We start from the raw sequence: 25,973 nt of genomic DNA, 5'->3' as shown, positions 1-25,973 counted from the left end.
CACATCTAACTCTACATTAACACCATCCAGAAAATCACCTGTTTTAGAGTTCAACACATCTAACTCTACATTAACACCATCCAGAAAATCACCTGTTTTAGGGGCTATTTTCACAAGGCAATACGTATTTTAGTTCTTTACTCACAGGAATATTATGACTACATAATTGTTACTTGTTTTTTCCCCCTTTATTTTTTTTAGCTCCTTGTATCCAGTAGTAGCAAAACCCTGTAGAATATGTTGATAATTTAGCATTATGAAATATTAATAAAGACAATCTAATTTCAGCGGAAATACAGAATCCACGGAAATTTATTTTAATGTCTGACAGTTGTAATAAAAGAAAAAAACAATTACTAGTCATCCTAAATGATATATATTCTTAAGTATGATATCAGAACCTAAACTTACTGGATATTTCTGATTCCAAAACAGCAATACTAACCATCAAGTCGCAGGTACAGGAAGTTCCGGAAAGCAAAGTAGTCTTCCATTATAGTCATGAGTGATGTCATTTGACAGAAAAGTAGGACGCGATGATTTGTGGCTCTTAGCTTTGGTAAAATTCGATCAAGTAACTCGAACTTTCCTGAGGCTCTGTACAAATCAGGCCTGGTGGTCAAAAAAATAAAAATAAAAGTGTTACACTAGGACTAAAATAGCCGCAATAAAATGAACCTCACAACATGGCTTATTGATCTGAATAATAATGATGATTTTAGCATTAGTTAGTATAATGGCTGAACTGTGTTAAATATTTAGTGATTTACCCATTTATGATGCCATTGGCATAACCCAGATGTTCAGCAAAGGATTCCTGGGATAAAAAAATAAAAAAGAGAAATTACAAGTATAGCAAAACAAAACATTTTCTTCAATGACAAAAAATAATGCAGACTTACTTTCTTGGGTGGCATATTCCCCTGGAAATATGATGGAAACTTACCAAAGGAGAAAAAAATTAAACCAAGTGCCACCCAATATGTGAAAAATAGGGAAAAAAACATAAAACGTATTTTGAGACGCCTCAATTCCTTAAAAATGTGTATAGGGGATTAAATTAAATAAACTGCTTTTTTACTGCTGAAGTGAACACAAATTATAGAATAAAAATATACATTAGGTGTAGTGCTTTAGTAGAATTCATTTCTGAAAGGTGCATCAGAATTTCTCTTTGAATAATCTTGAATATTAAAGTGCTTATACCCAAATAAATTATATTGTGTTATGCAAAGTGCCACTAATTATATATTTAAAAAAAAAAAAAAAAAAAAAGGTTTTTACATTCATAAAATGCCAATACAAACATCAACTTGTGCTAATGTAGACTAAAAACTTTTCTTGTGAAACATAAAATAAAATTTTGTTAATACCCACTTACATGTTGTTAAGAATCTCAAATCAGGCTTTTGTGGGACTGCAGTGTATAAATCAGCCGTGCAACACCACCCCAGGTAGTAAGTACTCCAGTAATAGGCGAAAATGTATTTATATATTAATAAAAAAAATCAAAGAAACAAATCATTAAAAACAGGGTATCCTCTTGCATAAAAAAGTGTTTCATCTTAATTAGGCTTCCTCAGTGTGTATAATGTCCCTGTAACCGATGTCCATTTATACCCGATCTTCAAATTCGGGTGTTTTTTATATAGAGGCTGTATTCCAAGCCTCTTTCTGGTGCCATAATTTAGAGCCCACTCATTTACCGTATATACTCGAGTATAAGCCGAGTTTTTCAGCACATTTTTTGTGCTGAAAAACCCCAACTCGGCTTATACTCGAGTCAATAGTCTGTATTATGGCAATTTGCATTAGAGGTAAGAGGTAAGTTACAGCTCTGCCAGCCCCCACAGGGGGGACGAAAAAAAATATATAATAATAATTAAATAAAAAATAATAATAAGAAATAATAATAAAAAAAATATTAAAATATTAAAAAAATAATAAAATTGCCCACCCCCCACCAAGGCTCTGCAACACACACACACACACACACTGCACTCATACACACACACACTGCATTCATTATACACACACTAAATAAATATTCAATTAATATTTTTTTTAGGATCTAATTTTATTTAGAAATTTACCAGTAGCTGCTGCATTTCCCACCCTAGTCTTATACTCGAGTCAATAAGTTTTCCCAGTTTTTTGGGGTAAAATTAGGGGCCTCGGCTTATATTCAGGTCGGCTTATACTCGAGTATATACGGTATTTATTTTTAATGTTTCTTTGATATTTTATTAATAAATATTTTTTCATCCATTTCTGGAGTACATCATCCATCTTACATTTGGGGTGGGGTCACTTATTTTAAGGCTCATGAACATGTAAGTGGTTCTTATCAAAATTTTATTTTCTATGTTTCCAAATATATATACTTATCTTATTTGTTTCTAGCCCTGAGGAATAAATAATAAGAAAAAAAAGCAACTAGGTGTCAAATTTAGAGTTAAATTCTAGGCTCTAATCCATGAGTGGGCACTGCAATGGGTTTGTTGGTGAAAGTATACAACCTAATTCATCTGTATTATACAGTCTGCACTACTGAATATTGCATTTTTTGTCTTTCAGGTCCTGATATCCCAGTGAATCTCTGCATATATTGCCAATTATTACTAGGTCATACTACACAGAAATATTTGTATTCTGCATTAGCACTTTATTTTATTAGCACTTTATTGGTGAAGTTGATGTTTATATTGGCACTTTATGAATGTAAAGCACTTCCTTGTGGGAAGAAGGTTTTGTATTTGTACTTTAGCTACATGTTTTTTTTTTTAATGCATACTTGCACTTTGCATAACACAATATAATGTATTTAGGTATAAGCACTCTAACATTCAAGATTATTCAAGGTAAAATCGTCATGCACCTTTAATAAATTAATTATACTGAAGTGCTACCCTATATTCATATTTTTATATTTTAACCCCTTAAGGACCAAACTTCTGGAATAAAAGGAAATAATGACATGTCACACATGTCGTGTGTCCTTAAGGGGTTAAAAAGAGGGGCATGCTTGTGGGAAGTTGCTGGAAGTGTGGCTAGAGTACTTGACAACCAATTAAATGGGATGTGCATTTTCTCTTTTTTTATTGTGTAAAATTTGTCATTTTGTTTACATTTACAAAATATGATTGCACAACCAAACAATAGCACATGAGTTAATGATGTCCATTGCTGCCATACATGTATAAAGCAAAATCTGAGAATTTCCAAAGCAAGCAGCACTTATATGGCACTTCTTTTTAGACATTATTGCCTGCCCAGATAGCCATGGACTGACAAAGTCCTCATTGATATGGAAGTGCTTGGCTTTTTTTTTTTTTTTTTTTTATTACCTCCTCTGCACTACAACAGTAAGTGATTCAACAGAGTTTACTGGTGTAAGGAAGTGAAGCAATTTAACTTTCAGAATAGTTACCGTTTTAAATTTAAAGGAACACTATAGGGGTAGGAATACAAAATGATATGTATAAAAAGCTTGAAGGGTGGGTCTTACCTTTCAGCCCTTGTCAGACTGGTCTCCATCCTGCCACTTTGTCAAGATTGATGATTTTAAGTTGTTCAATGTTTCCCAGTAAGGAAACATCGGTATGCTAGTGCACATCTGCGGCAAAATGCCACACTGCGCCAATCAAATGCACTCTACGTAAGTGATTTGATCTAAAGAGAGTTTAACTCTGTTATAGCTGTAGAAGTGCCTCTAGTGGCTATCTGGAAGACAGTCACTAAAGGTGTGTTAACCCTGCAACATGAACATTGCAGTTTCTACAAAACTACAGGGCCACACTTAGACCCCTTCATTGAAATGAAGTGGCCATGGAGCCTTTGGTTGTCCTAGAATAGCTCTAAAATATTTCTGTAAATCTTACTGTTGTGGAGAAACTCAAATATAGAGTATTAAAAAAACAAAACAAAAAAAAAAATATCAGACTTTCACAAATAATAAGGTTTTGTCCTGACTAAAAGTAGCTATATCAGTATAACGCAAATGAGTTTGGTGGCAAGTTATACACAATCACAGGTGTTAAAATGTGACAGAAACTTACCTCAATATGCTGAAATATGTACGGGTGGTTGCATATTTTTCTTAGCTGCATAATAGTGTTCATGAGTGTTTTAGCTCCACCCTTGCCCTATAAATATATAAAAAGATTGTAACAAATGCCACAATATGTTAACTAATTTCCCTTCACAATTGTCAAACTGATAGACAAAAAAAGGCTGTATCAACGTGTCAATAATAGAATAATATTAATATAAAAACTTGTCCTTCAAAAATTTTAAAAATGTTCTGGTCTGCGAAACTGCAGAACACAGGTCCTCATAGAGCTCTACAAGATCTACAACATCACTGCCCCACACCTCAAGACATGCTTAAAGGGACACTATAGTCACCAGAACAACTACAGCTTATTGAATTTGTTCTGGTGAGTAGAATCATTAGCTTCAGGCATTTTGCTGTAAACACGGTATTTTCAGAGACAATGCAGTGTTTACATTACAGCCTAGTGATAACTTCACTGGCCACTTCTCAGATGGCTGTTAGAGATCCTTCCTGGGTCATGGCTGCCTAAAATGCATCCCAACATTCAGTGTCTCATTTCAGTTAACTTTCCTCATAGAGATTCATTGATTCAATTCATCTCTATGAGGAGATGCTGATTGGCCAGGGCTGTGTTTGAATCATGCTGGCTCTGCCCCTGATCTGCGTCTTTGTCAGTCTCCGCCAATCCTATGGAGAAGCACTGTGATTGGATCAGGCTACCAATTCTGATGATGTCAGCAGACTGCTTGTTTTTTTTTTTTTTGGAGGCAAACAGCATGCAGATCTACAGCTTCTGGCTTGAATACAGTAAAATGTTGCTATATTTATGGAGGCATGAGGGGCCCAGGGGGACAAGATGGTGGTTTTAACATTATAGGGTCAGGAATACATGTTTGTGTTCCTGACCCTTTAGTGATCCTTTAAGTTAAACTTGCTTTATTTTTGTTTAATCTTAACCCACAAAATTGTGTCAACTTTAACTATCCCTGGGTAAAATTTACAAAAGCTAACAACTTAGCTTGACAGCACAAGCATATTATTAGGGCTCACAATACTGACTGGGTCATACTGGTCATGAAAAACCTCATTGCTGAAACTTTGGGCAGGTGTTTTTCATTAGTACATAAATAATGCTATTTAACTAAGAATTTTTTTTATACTAGGGCCAAAGCAAATTTGGCATGTTGTTTTCAACCGTAACTTTTCTCCATTGTATTTAGTGCGCTCACATTAACACCCATTGTTTAACTGTTAATTAGAACTTTTAACTTTGCATGAATAGAAATATGAAACATTAAAATACATTTTCAGCTATTGCAGAGAAAGAAAATACCTACACAGACTTGGAGCTCTCTGTCTCAATGTCATTGTGATTGACAGAAGTAGGTGCCATTTGATCACTGCATAATGCAGTTTTCCCTTTAATTTGGGTATTGGGAAATAATGGCGGTTCATATATGTAACTCCAAGCCTCCCTCTCATTTATGATCACTGTGAGAAGGAAATTGCTGTGAATGAGTGGGAGGCTTGGAGTGAACACACAGAAAACATAACACAAGTTGTTTGAGTCTTCTGTGTGTTTTCTATCATAGAAAACAGAGTAATAATAAATAACAATAAAAAGTGTCCAGGTTCCTTCAAAAAAAAAGTGTAAAGGGTTTATCTAGAAAATAATATATAAACAACACATAGCGTAAAACTGTATAATGAACACAATAGGAGGTGAAAAGTGGAATTAAACTCACATGATGCAGAGCCATGCCAGACTCACTCTAAAATGCCCAAAGGTGCCTATACAGTCTAGGTAAGGTTTCAACAGCCACACCCCAGTGATCCAAATATGTAGGTAATCAGTGTTTATTAATGCAATAAGTATAAATAAAAAATGCAATCCGAAATGAAAAAATATTACATATAAATACAATAAGAAAAGAACAGGGTGATATGCCAAATATATGCAGAGTAGAAATCATATTAAGGTATATCTAAGACATATATACATATACAATAAATTTAAAAAGAGCCAAACCCTTGTATAGGCAGATGCGCCTCAACCTATGAAAGGTCTTTTTTTTTTATTTTACCCGCAGGTTATAAACAGAGTACTATCCTTCTGGTAAATATCAGAGATGGGTGCTGACCCCAATTACTTGTGTTACACAGTAACATTTTTCCAGTGATCAGATCTCAATTAATATTTCAATGAAATAACTTGAACATCCCTGGTCCAAGACATGTGTTCTGAAACATACCTATATTCTTAGTGGTCATTAAGGATATTTCACCAGACAATTACTGACCTTCTTATCCTTTTCTGAGCCATCAGTAAGAAGGATCCCCTTAGCCTGCATGTGTCGGTACAAGACCTTCTGAAGAGCTGACATATCACATTTAATAACATATTCAACCTAAAAGAAAAAAAGAAATGCTAGCATATGCAATAGTATGGGATATAGTAGATACATTTGGAACTGTGGAGAACTGACAAGGCAAGTACAAATTTAAGTCAAAATAGTTATAATGCAAAAAAAAAAAAACTCCAATAATCAACTCTTCACAATCATTTGCTTATTAAACCATACGTGAGAAAGGATGGCAGGAAAATACAGATAATTTTTAAAACAATTTTTACATTATTTCGCAAAAACATTCGCAAAAGCAAACAAAAGGTTAAAAGATAATCAAAACTGACAAGGAATAGGATACATGTCTGTGTGTAACACATGGAATGTGTTTGTTAACGTGCCCTACAGTAAGGTTCTCATAAGCAGTTTTTAAGGACCTTGTCAGAAGCACTCTTCAGGCTAATGCTTAGAATCATAGGTGGTCTAATTGTGGCTCAGCCAAACTGACTGACCTACTTTTACAAAAGCAGAGATCCCTGGACCATGGTCTGCTACAGAACCAGAATTATTATAAATCAATAAATAAAACAGCATGTAAATTAACACTATGAAGACCATACTGAATAAACACACCTTTTCAGGTAATTGCGACTCCACTTCTTTCTTCAATCTCCTCAACAAGAAAGGACGCAACACTTTGTGCAGACGGCGAATGATCAATATAGTTTCTTCTTCATTTAAATCCACCTACAGACAAATGCAAAGCATAAAAGAAGGCCTTAATCAATTAACAATAAATAATGTAGAAAACAAAATACTAAGCACTTGTATTACTCATAAAATTTAGCTTAACCACCCGCCCCAAAAAACCTTCCATAAAATCTGTCCGTTTTTGTATCTCCTAATTTGACTCTTTTAACTCATTAGTATGTAAATTCATGCTCTGCTCTACAATATTGGCATGCTTTATAAATTAATGATGGAAAACATAGCTTGTGGTGAAACACCAAAAAAAAAAAAAAAAATCGATAAAAAAATATTTAATTAAATCTGGTGAAAACTATCCAACAAATGGATATATAAATATAACAAAGTGCTCTATAGTTGAAAGAAAATATCAATACAAAAATTAAAACCGTGACAAAAAAAAAACAGGGGTGGAGGGGGGAGGGAGAGTACAGCTAAGCAATAAAATAACTTGTCCTGTGACAAGAAGAAAAAATCTGGGACTCAGTAGATATTCCCAAGGAAAACCTGGGTGTTGAAATCCTAAGGACTGAGTACCAGCATATTCCTCCCAAAGTGTGGAATGGGAAAATATGCCTGAAGGATATTTGTACAGAAATACCCAAAAGTGTAAGGAAGTGGCAACCAGGAACAAATACTAAAAATGCAAATAGTGTGTGGCAGTATATTTAGCTGCCTCCCAGTTTATCCATATGCCACATTTTAACTCTCTATAGCTCAAAGATATGAAAAAGTATCAGGTGGGCTGAAAATCCACTGAACGCATAAAAGTAAGTAACATATAAGAAAACCGATACACTTTTGGGTATTTCTGTACAAATATCCTTCAGGCATATTTTTCCCACCTCCCTCTAGGTATCTACAGTGGTAGACAACATCTGTACCACTTTCTTTATAAATTACCTGTACGTTTCTATATCTATACCATCTAGAACAGGGGTTCCCAACCCAGTCCTCAAGTACCCCCCCTACCAGTCCAGGTTTTAGGGATAACCCTAAAGTTTTGTTTTTCCTATAAACACCTTAGACACAACTTGGTAATCCCTAAAGCTTGGACTGTTAGGGGCTATTGAGGACTGGGTTGGGAACCACTGACCTAGAATATTGTAATTGCTTCATCATACTGAAGTGGTTATGTCGGGAGATTCCTGGTGCAGTCCCTCCATTCACAATTAAATATTTTTTTCATGTTTTAATGATAAACAAGTCCTCTATTAAACAAGAGTCTATTTTTGTAAAATAGGGACTTTGTAAATATTACATACTCTATACTTTGTATAGGGTTGAGATGCGAAAAGCACTGATTTTAAAACAGACACGCATCCAGCTGAATAGAGCAGATTCAGTCAGGGTAACTGAATTCTATCCTGATTTGGCTTTATTAAATACGCAAATAGCCACCGATGCAATTCTGTCCTATTCAACGAATATTGCCCAAAATCTATGATTTTGGCAAGTTGCAACCCCAGCACACGGGACTTAGGCACACGTTAAAGGGCCACTCCACTCACCTAATAATGACAGTTTGTAAAAATGCAGATTTCTATTAGAAAACATCACTTTTATTAATAAATGAAACATTTATCCCAGCTTCTGTTAGCGCCCCTGAAAATGCATTCATATATTCGATCAGGGTGTATTTACTAAGCAGTAATTTAATGTTTTTTCTTATATGGGCAGTGGAGTGTTACTTAATTCTCTGCAAAATAAAAAAATAAATAAAAAGTCTGACGTCAAAGCGCACTGGTGACATATGTTCTTCTACCCTTGCAGGCAGCACACCTGCAAGGGAAAGCTTATATATCCCATCCATGCCTCCCTTGTGCACTTCCTCTCAGCTCCCTGCATACTGATTTGCATTTTTCCCAATTCCCTTCTCCTATCCACCCACCAGTCCCTCCCCTCCTCAGTTAACAGTGTGCATTCTATTGGACTGTGAAGAGGTAAGTAGTGACATCAGAAAGTGGAGGGGCATTGATGGGAACTTCGCACGATGCTTGATTATATGTAAGTTAAGGCTTATTTTCATAAATATATATGAGAGGGGGAGCAAGCTAATTATATTCAATAAGGCATTCTAAGGATGAAAACAAAAAAAGGTTTAGTTCGAAAGGGTTGGAGTAAAGTACCCTTTCAAAATCAACCATATTACTGTGGTTTAGTAACTAAACAGAACTGAAAAACAAATTGCAGTTTAGCAAAATCGGCAAATTGGGGAAATTTGAATGGCAAGATTCAATATAAAATAGCCAAGCTGTGACTTCGGCAGATTTTAATTCACTACAATTTGCTTTTGATTAATAACCCAGTATATGATAAATAGGTGCTAATGCTTTACAATAATTTTCCATTCATGACTTAATCACAGGAAGCATGATAGAAAATATATTTCTCAGGTAGTGTCACACTTCCAGTTAAAAAAACTAAAGTTAATTTAGAAATATACAAATCTGGGTTTATCAAAATTAGAATGTGTGCTTTTACAAGCAGTTTGTAGCAGTCTTACTAACTAAGATTATTATTTTCATATCCCAACAACCAACACATTGCAGAGCTCTTTGGGAAAGTTTTCTAAATTTCTGTGACAACCTTAAAGGGTCACTAGAGGCACCAAAATAACTTTAGCTTAATCCCTTAGTGACCAGACCGTTTTTCAATTTTCTTACCGTTAAGGACCAGGGCTGTTTTTACATTTCTGCAGTGTTGGCGTTTAGCTATAATTTTCCTCTTACTCATTTACTGTATCCACACATATTATACACCGTTTTTCTTGCCATTAAATGGTCTTTCTAAAGAGACCATTATTTTCATCATATTATATAATTTACTATAAAAATAAATAATAATTGTTTTTTTATTTTTTTCTAACTCTGACCCCCAAAATCTGTTACGCATCTACAACCGCCAAAAAACACCCATGCTAAATAGTTTCTACATTTTGTCCTGAATTTAGAAATACCCAATGTTAACATGTTCTTAGCTTTTTTGGAAAGTTATAGGGCAAGTACAAGTAGCATTTTGCTATTTCCAAACCATTTTTCTTTTAAATTAACGAGTTACATTGTAACACTGATATCTGTCAGGAATCCCTAAATAACCCTTCACATGTACCGTATTTTTCGCTCTATAAGGCGCACTTTTTCCCCCCTCAAAGGTAAGGGGAAATGTCTGTGCGTCTTATAGAGCGAATGTGTAAGTTTACTTACCTATATTGTAGCGTGGGTCGGCAGAACAGCGCGCACCACGGTACAGAAACTTAAATTTCAGTTTCCGGCCAGAATGAAAGGAAGTGTGCACTCAGGGTGCACACTTCCTTTCAGTCCGGCCGGGTACTGGAAACTGAAATTTTAGTTCCTGTACCGCGGTGCGCGCTGTTCTGCCGGCCCACGCTACAATACAGGTAAGTAACTATGGAGCCAGGGGAGGGGGGGGGGGGGGGGACGACGACACACTATGGGACAAGGGGAGGGGAGGAGAACACTATGGGACAAGGGGAGGGGAGGAGAACACTATGGGACAAGGGGAGGGGAGGAGAACACTATGGGACAAGGGGAGGGGAGGAAAACACTATGGGACAAGGGGAGGGGAGGAAAACACTATGGGACAAGGGGAGGGGAGGAAAACACTATGGGACAAGGGGAGGGGAGGAGAACACTATGGGACAGGGGAAGAGGGGGGGAACACTATGGGACAGGGGAAGAGGGGGGGAACACTATGGGACAGGGGAAGAGGGGGGGAACACTATGGGACAGGGGAAGAGGGGGGAACACTATGGGACAGGGGAAGAGGGGGAACACTATGGGACAGGGGAAGAGGGGGGAACACTATGGGACAGGGGAAGAGGGGGGAACACTATGGGACAGGGGAAGAGGGGGGAACACTATGGGACAGGGGAAGAGGGGGGAACACTATGGGACAGGGGAAGAGGGGGGAACACTATGGGACAGGGGAAGAGGGGGGAACACTATGGGACAGGGGAAGAGGGGAACACTATGGGATAAGGGGATGGGAGACCCTATTGGACGAGGGGAGTGGGGGTTATATATAAATATACACACACACACACATATATATATAATTAACGTCATTCTAAGTGTATTTTAATTATATATATATATATATATATATATATATATATATATATATATATAATATTAAAATGGACTTGTAATAATGGTGTATGTGTGTTTATGTGCATGTAAAAGTACTTAGATCATATATATATATATATATATATATATATATATATATATATATGATCTAAGTACGAATATATGAATACATACACATACACACACATACATACACTATCTATAGTAATTAAAAAGAATCGACGTTTCAGTCCAGCCTGTGGACTTTCAGCAGGATTGAATCCTCATGAAAGTCCACAGGCTGGACTGAAACGTCGATTCTTTTTAATGGAACCAAATAAAAGTTACATTTTAAGAAATATCCGTGAGTGCAGCCATACTATCTATTTTTATATTGCTTTGGCCCTGGTAATGCACCCGTTTTTTTTAATCCAACGGCAGCCTGTGTGCAAGGTACAGTATATATATATATATATATATATATATATATATATATATATATATACACACACACATACATGATCTAAGTCCTTTTTATTTAATTTAAAATAAACTTTTATTTAACTTTGACTAACATTTAAAACTTTTTCCCAGGCACTAGGGGGACTGCACAAGTTGGATATTCCGGTCATGTGATCGCGAGGACCCTGCGGATTGGGCTCCCAGGCAGACCCCATGCAGGGGATCGCAAGCGATCAGGTAAGTGCCTGTTTGCTATTGGATGTACCAGGTACGTCCAAGGTCGGGAAGGGATTAATTAAGCAGTTTTTGTGTACAGATCATGCCCCTGCAGTCTCACTGCTCAATTCTCTTCCATTTAGGAATCAAATCACTTTGTTTACGTATCCCTAATCACACCAGCATGCATGTGTCTTCCTAAACACTTCCTGTAAAATCTAATTTTTAAACTTCCTTTATTGCAAATTCTGTTTAATTTACAATTTGTTATCTTCTGTTCTGTTAATAGCCTTCCTAGATGTTGCAGGAGGCTCCTGTGTGATTAAAGTTTAATTTAAAGAGCAGAAGATAAAAAGTAAGTGAACACCTGTTTGGAAATGAAACAATTTTTTCATGCAGGCTGTGTGAATCACAACCAGGGAAGGTATGGCTAATGATGCGTGGACAGAAACAAAAGTGATTTAACTCTAAATGGCAGAGAAGTGAGAAGTAAGGCTGCAGGGGCATGATATATACACCAAAACTGCTTCATTAAGCTCAAGTTGTTTTGATGGCTATAGATCTCTTTAACCTATATTCTGCAGATTTAGAAGGCGCTGATATTTAAAAATCTAAAGAAACAATAAGTTTTGGAAAATAAAATACCGTACCCTCTCTCCTGTCATGGCAAACGGGGCATTGAACCACTGCTCAAATGTACTGCAGCTTTTGAAGATGGTGGGTAGAAGGAAATTTAAAAGGGCCCAAAGCTCAGGAAGCTTGTTCTGAAGTGGGGTTCCAGTCAGCAATATACGTCTTGGAGCGACGTAATGGGTATTCAAGACCTGAGTGAGTTTACAATGGTGATTCTTCATTCGGTGCCCTTCATCCACAATCATGTACTTCCATCGGATCTACGTGCAAGATAATTACATTATTATTTTGGTGATGCCCAAAACAAACAGAGAATAAGGTTTTGCTAAATATATGACAAAATAAAAAATAAAAAAACAACTAGCTTCTTAAACTATGCACAATCACAAATGCTTAAACCATCCAAAATAAATAAAATAAAGACAAACTAGGCAAGGTTTTAATCCATTTATAATATAGTGTTAGGTAAACTCATGAAATCATTGATTGATGCTCTAGCAGGAGACAGCAGTAATGGAAATAAATAAATATGAGTTTTCCAATAAAGATACCGATATTGCCGATAATGCAGACCAGGGCCGCCATCAGGGTCCTGGGGGGCCAGCACACTCTTACTTCCCTTCCCAGCAGCTCCCTTCAGCTCCCCTGTCTAACTCTCGCGAGTCCCGCGGCCGTCAGAGCGTGGCCACGGGTTACGACGGCAACGCTCCGCGCGCCACGCAGGCCGCGAGAGTTAGACAGGGGAGCTGCTGGGAAGGAAAGTAAGAGTGTGCTGGGCCCCCCAGAGAATGCCATATCCCCCTCCCTAAGAAGCAGGGAGAGGGAACTAAAACAAAATGTAAAAAAAAATATATATTTACAAAAATTAACCCCCCCCCCCACATTTTACACACATTACATACCTACACAAACACTCTGCATTCATTATATACACACACTACGCACTGCATTCACTATAAGCACACTACACAAACACACTCTGCATTCATTATATACAAAATATACAAACACTCACTGCATTCACTATACACACACTACACAAACACATTTTGCATTCACTATACACACACTACACAAACAGACTCTACATCCACTACACAAACACACACTGCATCCACTAATCAAATACTCTCACTGCATCCACTACATACACATATATTCTTGAAAACAAACAAATCTGACTGGCATGTATATTTTGTGCATTTACCTAAATAAAAAAAAAAATAAAAAAAAAAAAGATTTGCAAAAAAAAAAATAAAATAATAATAAACATGTTCAGTTAACAGTGGATTTGTGTAGAAATAGTTTCTTTTTTTTAAAATGGTAAATGTACAGAATATCGGTAAGTTATCAGCTATCGGCCTGAAAGTTCACAGATTATGGGTATCGACTCAAAAAAAATCAATATCGGTCGATCCCTAGGTCTTTACTACTACATTGTAAAATAAAAAAAATACTAAAACATAAAAAAAAAAAAAATAATTGAAATCATTAGTCACCTTAAGTCACTTTTTAGTAGCATAAAAAAATCACTGGTTTACCAGTGGTACTGTGTACCAATTTAATCCCACTGATGGTAATAGAAGAGGATTAAAAATTAATGATAATTCATAACCATGGTAGAACAACATAACTATGACTATAGTAGACTACTTTTAATCAAATTATGGCCTTTAATATTTGGGATAGAATATTAAATTTGTTTTAAAGTGTATCCAAAATCATTAAAATGGGTATTCAAATAAACTAACAAATTACCTTTGCAAGAATGTGCTTGTCCTTGATAATGTACTCATAGGTCGTCAAGAGTACATTGAACTTCCCAGTCCTGAGCTGAGGAACTAATGAACGTCTCATGGCAGGTGTACCCTAAAGCAAACAATTACCACAATAAGAACGGCATTGCAGCTAGAAAAGGTTACAACAATATATGACATATCAAGTAATAAATATGTGTCAGCTAGAACTCATGTAAAAGCAGGTTACGATACTGTGCATATGTGCAGCTCCAATTCCTTACAATCAAAAGCACAGCCCGTGACTGTAGAGCTTTCCACTACACTGGAGCCGTACGTTTTATAAAAGCTGCGTCTTTTAATTTTGTGAAATGAAAACAGTTTAATTGCCAAGCTGTTCTATCACTTTGACTTTACACTGTGGAACCTCAATGGATGGCAACGATCGTTTTTTGAAGCCTTCCATTTTGCAGTAGAATAACAGAACCTACAAAGGATATCTGGGTAAAAAGACACTCCAAGTACCTTAAATCTCTATGCTAGGACTTTCGTGTCCACGTCACCCTTCATAATTTTCTACACACACTGTGGCTTCTCTTAGGTAGTGAAACAGTTCATTCATTTCTTCATGAATTAAGCTGAGAGTGCTGCATTGCATATCCTATAAACTCCAGAGGAGCAATGCAAGGACAAGGGTTGCCTACCATATTCTGTTACGGGTAGGAGCTGCCAAACCAGTAAACAAGGGGAAAAGAGGGAGGAATACCTGTGATTTTTTTTTTTTGTTCAAAGAGTGCATTGTCATGTAATGCATATACACTGCTCTTACTACATTAATTGGATCTATTACTATTAACAATTTTAAGCAGTTTATCGAAATGAAAGTAATCATTCTCTAATGTGTCAATAGCTGTAGGAGCGTTAGTTCAATGGTGGAACACATAATTTACAATATGTAAAGAACTTGGAAAACAATAAGGGTAATGGTAAAACACTGAATTTAAGCACAGCAAACCTTGTAAGCGATTTTCACAACTGATGGTGCCCACTTATCAAACTCATACTGCCAATTTGATAATGTCCTAGGAATAAATAAAGAGAAATTCAAAACATAAAAATTGAGACCATAAGCAGAATCATTGATATTATTGTAATATATTGAAATAAATAAAAGCAATTAAAATATCCTACATAACACTTGAATAGGTAGGATATCCCATCTAGCACTTGGATAGGGTTTCAACATATCCCCAGCAATTTAGGTCATACAGGGTTAGTTACTAAAGTGAGAATTCAAAGTCTATTCAAATCAAATTTCAACTTTAAGATAAAAAAAAGCTGAAATAGAAAAATTCCTATAGATCCCCCATCCTTTTGGCAAATTAGTAAATAACTCTACGGTTACAAAATAATTCAGCAAGCATTAACTGCTAACTGCAACTTGCACAGACTACAAAAACACCCAATTAAACAGAAAATATTAACAATGATAAACAATGTCATTACACTAATCAGAAGGACATGTGTGTATTTACATTAACAAAGAAAAAAAAATAAAGTAAATTATGTTGTATTAAACATGTACATCAACGGGGAGCGCATTTCGGGCCCAAGATGGCCGCCGAGCAACAACCCCTGCAGTCTCGAGCAAGCACTGAGACCCAGACCTGGAGAGAGCACTTTGAGGCTCGATTTGATCGAATCTGCCAGGAATTCTGGAGGCGCATGGAGCATAAAGCCACCCACCCTGGCCTACCTGCAATGAAGGCTGTAGTGGCAGTTCACTGATCCAGCGAACTGTAGTGGCAGTTCACTGATCCAGCGCCCACATGGAGTCACGCCCATCTTGCTGACGGGCCCGCCGGCGGACTCTCCAGGCACCGAACCGCACAGCAGCACACCAACACTGAACACTCATCTTACCATCTCGCCATTGCTTCTCTGCACAGCACTCAGGTGGGAGCCAATTCTATACTCCGTCGGAGGTTGTATAAGGCAACACGGATTAAGAGCACAGAGAAGGCCCAACGGTCAAGATTCAGCTACTGGACTAGGTGGCTTTTCAGTCGGCGCAAAACAAGAGCACACAAGCACTTGGGACCGGTTGGGCCCTCACCTGCAGAGAGGTGGACTCATGTTCCCCAGGATTGACAGTCTGCCATCAACTGGCATTGGTTAAGCAGTCCCAGGAAGATGCAAATGTACAACATGCATCTAGTTTTAGTGGAAATTGTGCTTTTATTTTTTATTTTTTTATTATCTGGTTTACTATTTTTATTTTCTGGTATTACTAGCTTTCTCATCTAATCGCCAATATGCTTATATGCCAGTCAAACTAATTTAGCATATTACCTACTGCTCATTACCAGTTAATACCATGCTTAGCAATTACTAAGAATGTTTGGCCCTTCTTAGTTAGCATGACGGGATAGCCTTCATTTGCCTATTACAAAACCTATATAGATGTGCTCCACCACTGAAACATTGTACCCCTATAAATCACCCTGTATGAATTCAGAGACCAGGTACTCCCATAATAGCAGCTTATCATATATATGAGGGGAATGCTAGCTTAACCTCCATCTATGCTATTTCCATAAATTATAAACCTAAGTACCCAGTGGCTACCAAACTTAATAGTTAATCATAGTTAAGCATGTTATATAACTCTCTCCTCTTGGACAAAGTTAATGTCAGACTACTCGAGTTCCAATCACGCCTAATGCCTTACCATTCTCTGACACAACCTGTATTAACCCGTTCGTTACTTAAAAATGTGCAGTTCTCTTATATGCCACAGTATTATGCCCTTGTGAAATGCCTGTATTTGCTGTCGTGGCAAAATAAGCATGTCTGTCAAACTTTTGCACAACAAAAATAAAGAATTTAAAATAAAAAATAAAATAAAAAAAATGTACATCAAAAAAATAAACATGGCATGAATCAGTATGGCATACCTCCAGTGGGGGAGTGATTACGGAAAGCCAGGGACCCTCATTCAGTGTTAAACTGCTCAAACATTATTTAACACTGAATGGAGGGACAGTGCCAGGGGTATCCAGGTACTATAGCCACATAATTGTGCCTACAGTATCCCTTTAACAAACATTAAAGATTTCTGCAAGCAATAGGGATTTTTACTTACGAAAGCGGAACGATAATGAGATAGGGGCCATTGAGCCTCTTGTGCTCCATGAGATAGGTTATGAGTGCAATAGTCTGAATTGTCTTCCCAAGCCCCATTTCATCAGCAAGAATGCCATTTAAATTGTTGTTGTAAAGAGAAACCATCCATTCCAAGCCCTGAATCTGTAGTAAATATACAAAAAAATATTTTATTCCAAATATGGGTTAACTGATGATGAATACAGATAGAATTTAGTTTATAGAGTGAAAAGATATCAAGACAAAGATTTTAAATGAAAACGAAGACTAAAAATGTGCCCTTTTACAGAGAACCAGCACATATAACAAAGGGAGTATTACCTACATTTACCAAGGTGAAATGATCCTACAGCTGTAACAATATAACAAGTGATAACTAAAAGAGAATATCCAAAAAAATCTGTATGAACAGAACCAACCAATTCTCTAATACTTTGTACATACATGTTTGTTAGTCCACCCATTGTAAAGCACTACAGAATTTGTTGGCACTATAATAATAATATCATAATAATAATAATAATAATAATAATAGTGCTAAGGCATAAATCAATTCAATGGCTTATTCTAAAACGTATTAATTTATTAAAGAGTAACTCTAACCCTTTTTTAATATAACATGTGTCCACCCCCCTTTAATTACTGTCAAGAGCAGTAAAATAAAGATAAAAACTTACCTTGAATCCAGTGTCGGGCAAGGTTTTTCCACATCCCTTCCGACATCACACTTTCTCAGAGGTCCCATTAAATGCTTCTCATAAAGAATCATTTGATTGGACCAATATCCAGAATCAGAGTGCATGCTCACGCTCTGAGCTGAGGAATATTAAGGAATGCAAGGAGGGCTAAAATAAGGAAGGGACCCTTGCAGGGTAAAATAGGATTTTCTATTACAGATGAAAATTTTGCATAGAATTAACATTAGGGTGCAACTAGCCCCCGGCACAAATGTGCAGATATCTCTGTATGTGCAACGTTTCAAGCAGAAATGCTGCACATACAGATTCCTTGCTCCATGACCACTTATAAAAGCAGAAGTGGAAGAGCCTGAAGTTTTATTGAAAATGATTGTATTCCAGAAACAGAAAATCTTAAAGGGACACTTTAGGTACAGACACTACCTGTATAAATCATGCCCCTGCAGTCAGTCTCACTTCTCAATTCTTTGCCATTTAAGAGTCCTGTTCATAGCGTTTTAGACCCTGCATGACTTAAAGCAAGTTAACATCTGATTAAAAATTAAACCATTTGTTTCATGCAAGCTGTGTGAATCACAGCCAATGAAGGTGTGGCCAGGGCTGCATTAACAGAAACAAAAGTGTTTTGACTCCTATATGACAGATAATTGAGCATGGAAACTGCAGGACATGATATATACACTAAAACCGCTTCATTAAGCTAACGTCACCTATAGTGCCCATATATGCATAGATACGAATAGTGTAATCTAGGATAGGCAGACACATCATATTAATGGAAATACAAGGTAAACAGCTATAGCACTCCGTTCGAGCTGCAAGTAGCGGACACCAGGCTATATGCCACCTCATGTCCTGTAAGTTGGCTTCCAATAGTCCCCTGCTTTCAAAATAGGGATCCTTCAATTTTACATGCACTCAGTAGTGGAGACCCCTAACTGGTGGTCTCTCTGCCGGTGGCATGTAAACATGATGGTCCCTCATTGCTGCAGCCGTGACTAATAGCCTCATACTTTCACTTTAACATATTTAAAGTCTTTTTTCACTTTAATAGCATTCTTTTGGTTTTGACACATTTTCATACATGTACTCTAATTGTGGATTTGTGTGTGTATGTGTGTGTTTGGAAGAGAGAAGTAAGAAGAAAATAAACCTGGTAATGCTTTAGGGAACCGTTGATAAGAAGAGTTGACTGCTTTTCAACCCTCTCTGTGATAGCATGAGCCACACCATAGTAGGACTGAGACTGGCGTGCGTCTGCCTGCATGCTGTATTCATCATCCACATCTTGCTTTGCTGTCCTGGAAATTCAAAATGGAAAAATCAGGACTTCTAAAACACTGACATAATCGCCCTGGCTAAAATGAGAATGATTTACTGAAGAGGAAAATAAACCAATCATCAATGGCATCAGATTGTTTGTGAACCCCAAAGCAACCCAAAATATGATCCAAGGTAATGATATGTATAGAATAGAATCACATGAAAACAGAACTGCTCTCACCAACAAAACATCTGCATGAAACACACAGACAACAACATTAAATACATTTGGCTGCATTGTTTAAAAAACAAACAAGCAAACAGAGTATAGCGTTCATTTACTGGATGAAACTTAAGTATCTGAATTACCTTTAAAAACCTTATACTTTAACAAACATCTTCCAATTTGTGATTATATCTAAGAGTTGTTTGGCTTTGTTAATCATGCATAAAGTGATAGATTAACTGGGATATACATGTACAGAATCAGGCTTATTCACTAAATTAAGAATTAAAATTGAATTTTAACTTAAGGCCAAAACTGCCAAATTGAAAAAAAATTCTTAAAGCTATATTTTCAGTTCAGCTACTTTGGCCTAAAATGAAAAATTTACGTTGATTTCTAACTTTAGTGAATAAATTCATTAATTCAGTTCTGTTTATAATAACTTCAATTTACGAAACCCCTCCTGGTCGCGATCCAGAAGAACTAAACTATTCATGGCTCTACCACGCATGAGCAGGTCATAAGGTGTCTGCATATGCAGATCACGTCTTGTTTCACATGACCAAGTCAAACTGAATCGTTCCAAATCTGAAGTCCTGAACATGAGGAAGATGAGATGCAATGCCTGCAAGCACAGTTCCACTTTCGTTGGTGCAAGGAACATTTGAAGTATTTGGGAGTATCTGTGCCCTGGGATCTCACACGGTTATATCAACTACATTTTGCCCTAATGCTATAGACAAGTTCAAGAAGGACATGTAGACATGGTTAGTGCCACACTTCACGAGGTTTGGACGTATACATTTGTTCAAAATTAATCTGCGTAAAATAAACAAAAATGTTTTTTATTATTATTATTATAATAATAATAATAATATTTAAATCGTGCCATCAAATTCCATAGCGCTTTATAGACTGTTTCAGACCATCCCTGTGGTCCCTCCCTAGTGCTTTCTATAAATTGTGGATTACTGGCCTGGTCAGGGATGTATGGAAAGCAGATAGGCAGAGAATTAAGCTTGACCTGTTGATTGACGCGTTGATTGTTGAAGACCTTAGGAGGTTGAAGCTCAACCCTCTTTAATTGCATATTACCTAGAGGCACACATGACTCGAATTGTGAAATGGCATAATATATGTACACATAAGATTTGCCAGCAACCTGAGCGAGCTCTGACAGGTAAGTTGATTCCAGATATAGTATGGTTAGATGATGGATAAAAACTTGAGGTAGACAGATCCCATCTGTTCAAAGAAACCAGTTTGGAGGTTTGGTACTCAATCTTATATCAGTCCACTGCAGCTGCCACTGAGATTCCAGGCCTATTGGGAGGATTCACTTTACATATCTTTCACAGATCAGGAATGGTCCATAATGTTCATTCTTTCTTACAAATCCTCACCATGTATGGAATAAAAGGAGGTTAATTACAAAATTCTGACCAGTTGGTTTGACACACCCCAGAAGTTAAACAGAATGTTGCAGAGTACTCGATCCAGTGTTGGAGGTGCCGAGGCGCGCGTGGGTTGCTGCTTAACTCGTTCTAGGATTGTCCATTGATCGCTTCTTACTGGAAGCATGTTATGTTCAAAGTTGCAGAGGAAGGGGTGGCATTTCCTCTGGCTGATATGCTTTTAACTTGCACCAAACTCCCAAGTCTCTAACATTAAGAAAATGCTATAGTGTCACTTGTCGACGGCTGCCAAATCTCTAACCCATACCATCGGGAATGCCGCAACAAGCTCCTTAATTTCAAAACTGGCTAAGTTGGATAGAGGAGATATGTCAAATAGAAGACCAGATTGGGATTGGTCAGAGAAGTATCTTAAGGGAATGGCACCCTTGGTTGTTCTTCCTTAGTGCAGACTATACACATACTTGCATTTTGCATGTGTGGGATGTCTCCTAGGGCACATTTATATTCTTGAGTATATGGTTAAATGTCCACTTTCACTTCCATCTCCTCCTCCTCGGTTTCCGCTCATTTGTCTCCCCTATCCACCCTACTTTTCTCAATTTGTTTGTCCTTTTCGCTCTTGGCATTATTCAGCAACTGCATAACATTCTATTCATCTCTACCACTTAAAGCTCCAAACATTGACAGCTTCAGGTTAATTAGGCAAAGCGGTTGGGAATGGGAGGTACTTCATTGCTCTTAAAACTTTGGAGTTTAAAACATTTCTGAGTAATACTTACATATTGAGACATGCACACAAATCTCTTTTTTTTTTTTAGTTTTGCCCTTTTTATTGGAACTTACTCAATTATGTGTTTAGCGCTGTCCTGTTCATGTTCCTCTTTGGCCAGATCTAAGCGTTTCTTCTCATCTGCTTCCAGTCTGCTAGAGTCCTCATCCTCTTCCTATAAGTCAAGGATTATACAGATAGTGATTCGAATTAATAATGTGCCAGAGCAAATTAGACGTACAGTTTCAAAAAATCATTAACTATACATCCAGCCTCCAGCTCAGTGACATCGCAGGAAGAAGTCATAATTCCAAATGGCTGGAAAAGATCAAATAATATGTCCACATGCTGACTAAGGCCTATATGAGCTGTCAATTAAGTAATACCAGGGTCATGAAGGAGTGCAACAGAATTTATTCATGAAATCAATATGACAATTATTCAGGGGAATTTCTTGTCCAAGAACGAAACTACTTATGATCACTACTTGGCAGCGACTAAAGGTTTCTTCTAGCGTCAGAACTACTACAGCCCACTGAGCGGTTATGATGTCAGGGTACCCTGGTCCTGTTTCCCAGTAATGGGCCAATGCATTGCCCCATTACCTGGGTCCACAGTGATGACATCTGGCTTCTGCAGAGATGCAGAAGCAAGGGGTCGATCCAGCTGGTCATCAATTAGCTGACCTCTCTCAGGCAATGAATTCATGTCTATGCAGAGGAATATGCAAAGAATTGAGAGCAGCTAATTACATATACCCTTAATGTACATTATTTGTCCTATAATGCTGATTTTAGTAATTAGAGAGTGTCTGTGTATATTAATGTAGTTAATACATTGCTAAACACAAATACACACACCAGTCAAGCCATAAGACTTGCTTTTCCCACAGAAATCTCACTTTAACAGTGCTCTCACTACTGCAAGGGATTCTGGGTATAGCTTGACTGGTGTGTGTGTATACACACACACACACAATATATATAAATACATAGTGTAGGACTCACCAATATCGGGGTATTGTGATGTAGTGGTGGGCTTAACAGAATATGGCCATATTTGTTTGCTGTGATAGGTGATTTTTAAAAGCCTTATACAATTTAAAAGTGTAGCTGTATGTGTGTGCTGTTCCTTGATCTGTATGTATATATGTAAATACATAAACACATACAAATGTGTGTGAAGTGTTTTATGTGTGAATAGTGTGTGTCTTTCTTTTATGCAAAAAGTGCAGATTTCAATAGAAATTGTCACTTTTATAAAAGAATGTTGTTACACCACTCTGGCTTTCAATCAAGACAACCAGTCCTGTAACGTCCTATTTTGGTTAACTCAGTGGTGCTAAACACAAGAGACGGCAATTACCCAGAGCACCTGGTTGCAGAGACGTCTCATTTAGCTGCACTGGGAAGTAATTGGACAGTCAAAGAAAGTCTGGATTGGGTTAGAAGAGGAGGGCTGACCGCTCAGGATTCAACACATTTCTGTGCATAGGAACATGCACAAAATTGACATTAGCTAGCCCAGAACTCTAGCAAAGATTTTATGATGAAGTTAAATCACACATTAGGACAAGTGGCAAAAGGAATTCACTGAAATAAGAGAAAGTTGAAGGCAACATCACAGGCATACCTCTTCTTCATATTCAGAGCTACTTCCTTCACTGTCAGATCTTGGAGCCACTTCATATCTTGTGGAAAATAAGAACACAAGGACATTTCAATTGCACAGTAAAGAAAAATAAGTTAATGCAGGACGAATCTTAAGTAAAAAAAAAAGGAAAAACTGTTAGAAAACGGTGATATGGAAAGCAAATAGTTTATGAAAGTAAATATGACTCCCAGTTGAAGGAACATTAGATACACCAAACTAGCACTAACTCACCCTGGGTTCATTTCCAGCCATGTATCAAGCTGACTTGCTTTTGGTGCATCGGGAGCAAGTAGTACTTTTCCGGTTTCAGTGTGTATCACTTTAACAGGCAGGTCACTCATCTGGCTGCTCTCGTCTATTAACTAGATGTAGCAAGCACAAAAGAAAAAGATGCATTTTAAAATGTAATCTTTAGTTGTGACCATAATCTTTCTAAACATAAATCAGCCAATGCAGGATACCTAAGCACTAAGAGATTTCTTAACGGAAATAACATTATATGTGATATATGAACAACGTACTGTCATTTAAGAAGGAAAATGCACATTCTAAAGGCAGCTAAAAGCCAGCTATTAATTGAGAAGTGTTTTTTTTTAAGTATGTTATTAGGATTTGTATCACATATAAGACTGTGTTGTAGTGAGTAAAGAGGAATTTGTTGAGAACTCAAAAGACTATATAAAAAAAAAAAATAAATTATATAATATATATATATATATATATATATATATATATATATATATATATATATATATATATATATATATATATATATATATATTGTGATAAAGTGAAGGCAGAGAGGCCATTTAACCCCAGGGGGAGTATATGTAGTTTGTGTGCTGCACAACACAAAGCTATGTTTAGTTATGGGCCCCTGGGGTGGAGCATTTGGAGTGAAGGGTGGGCCAATGCTCCACTCCACAGTGGTTTTCCTGGGAGGCATAGATCCACGCCAGGGTTTTTTGGACTGTCTCCAACCCACTGCTCAGCTGCAGATAATCAGCTGTAGCAGTGGGAATAAACCCCTCCCTGCTAGGCAGGTAAAAGGGGGGATTGCTGGCTTCCTCCCTGGAAGCAGGTAGGAGAGAGGCTGTTCTCTCCAGTGTGAGAGTCAAGGAGACTAGGCACTGGGAGTGCAGAAGGAAGCAGTCAAGGGAAGCAGTCAAGGCTGGTTTGGAGCACTGGGAGTGCAGAGAGCTGACAAAGACACTAGGTTGGTGAAACCAATATTATTTTGTTCTAGTTTAACCCCTGAGAGATAGGGAACCTGAAGTGAGTCAGTGCTCAGACGAGCTAGGTTTTTGTTTAAAGGGGAAACCTGTTATATTTATGTTTTCATTTGCTGACTGTGCCTGTTTACCCTAGAGGACCGTGCTACCTGCTGACAAGGATCACAATATATTATATATATATATATATTGTGATCCTTGTCAGCAGGTAGCACGGAGGAGTGCAACAGAATGTATTCATGAAATCAATATGACAATTATTCAGGGGAATTTCTTGTCACAGCTTGGAACACAACTTAGGAAAAGATGCAAGCACTACCAAGCCTCATTAAGCAAACCAGTAACCAACCTCATGCTGATGAGTTGCATTACCAACGAAACAGCTGTCCATGAGTGGTTTACTGGCTTTGCATCTTTTCCTAAGTTGTTTTCCAAGCTGGTGTATACAGCAAACACAAACTTAAAGGAATCCATGTTTAAAATGGAATGAGGCAAAAATGTGATTCTTTATTAAGCCAATTTGCATATGCCCACCCAGAATCCTTTGCGGTAGTAACATCACTGCTCTAAAGGCTCAGGAAATCTTGTGAAAATTGATGGCAAGATGAATGCAGCATGTTATCAGAAAATACTGGCAGACAATTTGCATTCTTCTGCATGAAGGCTTTCCAGCATGACAATGACCCTAAGCACAAGGCCACGTTGACCCTCCAGTGGCTACAGCAGAAAAAGGTGAAGGTTCTGGAGTGGCATTCACAATCTTCTTCATATCATCCTTCAGTCTCCTTAATATCATCAAGTCACTGTAGGGAGATCTCAAACGTGCGGTTCATGCAAGGAGACCAAAGACTTTGCATGACCTGTAGGCATTTTGCCAAGGCAAATGGACAGCTATACCATCTGCAAGAATTAGGGGCCTCATTGACAACTATTACAAAAGACTGCACGCTCTCATTGATGCTAAGGGTATGCAGATTTTTGAACAGGGGTCATTTAATTTTTTTCTTTGTTGCCATGTTTTGTTTTATGATTGTGCCATTTTAACCTACAGTTGAATATGAATCCCATAAGAAATAAAAGAAATGTGTTTTGCCTACTCACTCTTTTCTTTAAAAACTGTACCTATATTACCAATTCTCCCAGGGTATGCACATTTTTAGCACAACTGTATACACCGAGGTCTATAGTCACCATACTGAATGAGTTCCAATATATATTTTAGGTTAATTCTGCAGTCGTTTTAGAAATAAATGTACAATAAA

At 37.3% G+C, this 25,973-nt stretch overlaps 1 protein-coding gene across 4 annotated transcripts in view; it reads right to left on the bottom strand.

Moving 5' to 3' along the window:
• The window catches only part of SMARCA2 (SWI/SNF related, matrix associated, actin dependent regulator of chromatin, subfamily a, member 2), a 209,013-nt gene that overhangs the window by 73,066 nt on the left and 109,974 nt on the right, over positions 1 to 25,973 (bottom strand). For all 4 annotated transcript variants that reach the window (XM_063455081.1, XM_063455080.1, XM_063455082.1 and 1 more), the window contains exons 12-24: positions 23,711 to 23,841; positions 23,459 to 23,516; positions 21,901 to 22,001; positions 19,304 to 19,451; positions 17,433 to 17,596; positions 15,303 to 15,369; positions 14,310 to 14,420; positions 12,569 to 12,811; positions 7,036 to 7,149; positions 6,358 to 6,465; positions 4,059 to 4,145; positions 771 to 817; positions 446 to 612 (exon numbers count right to left, since the gene is read on the bottom strand). In XM_063455081.1, coding sequence (XP_063311151.1) covers positions 446 to 612; positions 771 to 817; positions 4,059 to 4,145; positions 6,358 to 6,465; positions 7,036 to 7,149; positions 12,569 to 12,811; positions 14,310 to 14,420; positions 15,303 to 15,369; positions 17,433 to 17,596; positions 19,304 to 19,451; positions 21,901 to 22,001; positions 23,459 to 23,516; positions 23,711 to 23,841 — 1,546 coding nt within the window. The remainder of the gene's footprint in view (positions 1 to 445; positions 613 to 770; positions 818 to 4,058; positions 4,146 to 6,357; positions 6,466 to 7,035; positions 7,150 to 12,568; positions 12,812 to 14,309; positions 14,421 to 15,302; positions 15,370 to 17,432; positions 17,597 to 19,303; positions 19,452 to 21,900; positions 22,002 to 23,458; positions 23,517 to 23,710; positions 23,842 to 25,973) is intronic.

This window comes from Pelobates fuscus, chromosome 5 (genome assembly GCF_036172605.1).
Source record: "Pelobates fuscus isolate aPelFus1 chromosome 5, aPelFus1.pri, whole genome shotgun sequence".
NCBI classification, from domain to species: Eukaryota; Metazoa; Chordata; class Amphibia; order Anura; family Pelobatidae; genus Pelobates; species Pelobates fuscus.
This window is presented reverse-complemented; position numbering and strand designations above follow the sequence as displayed.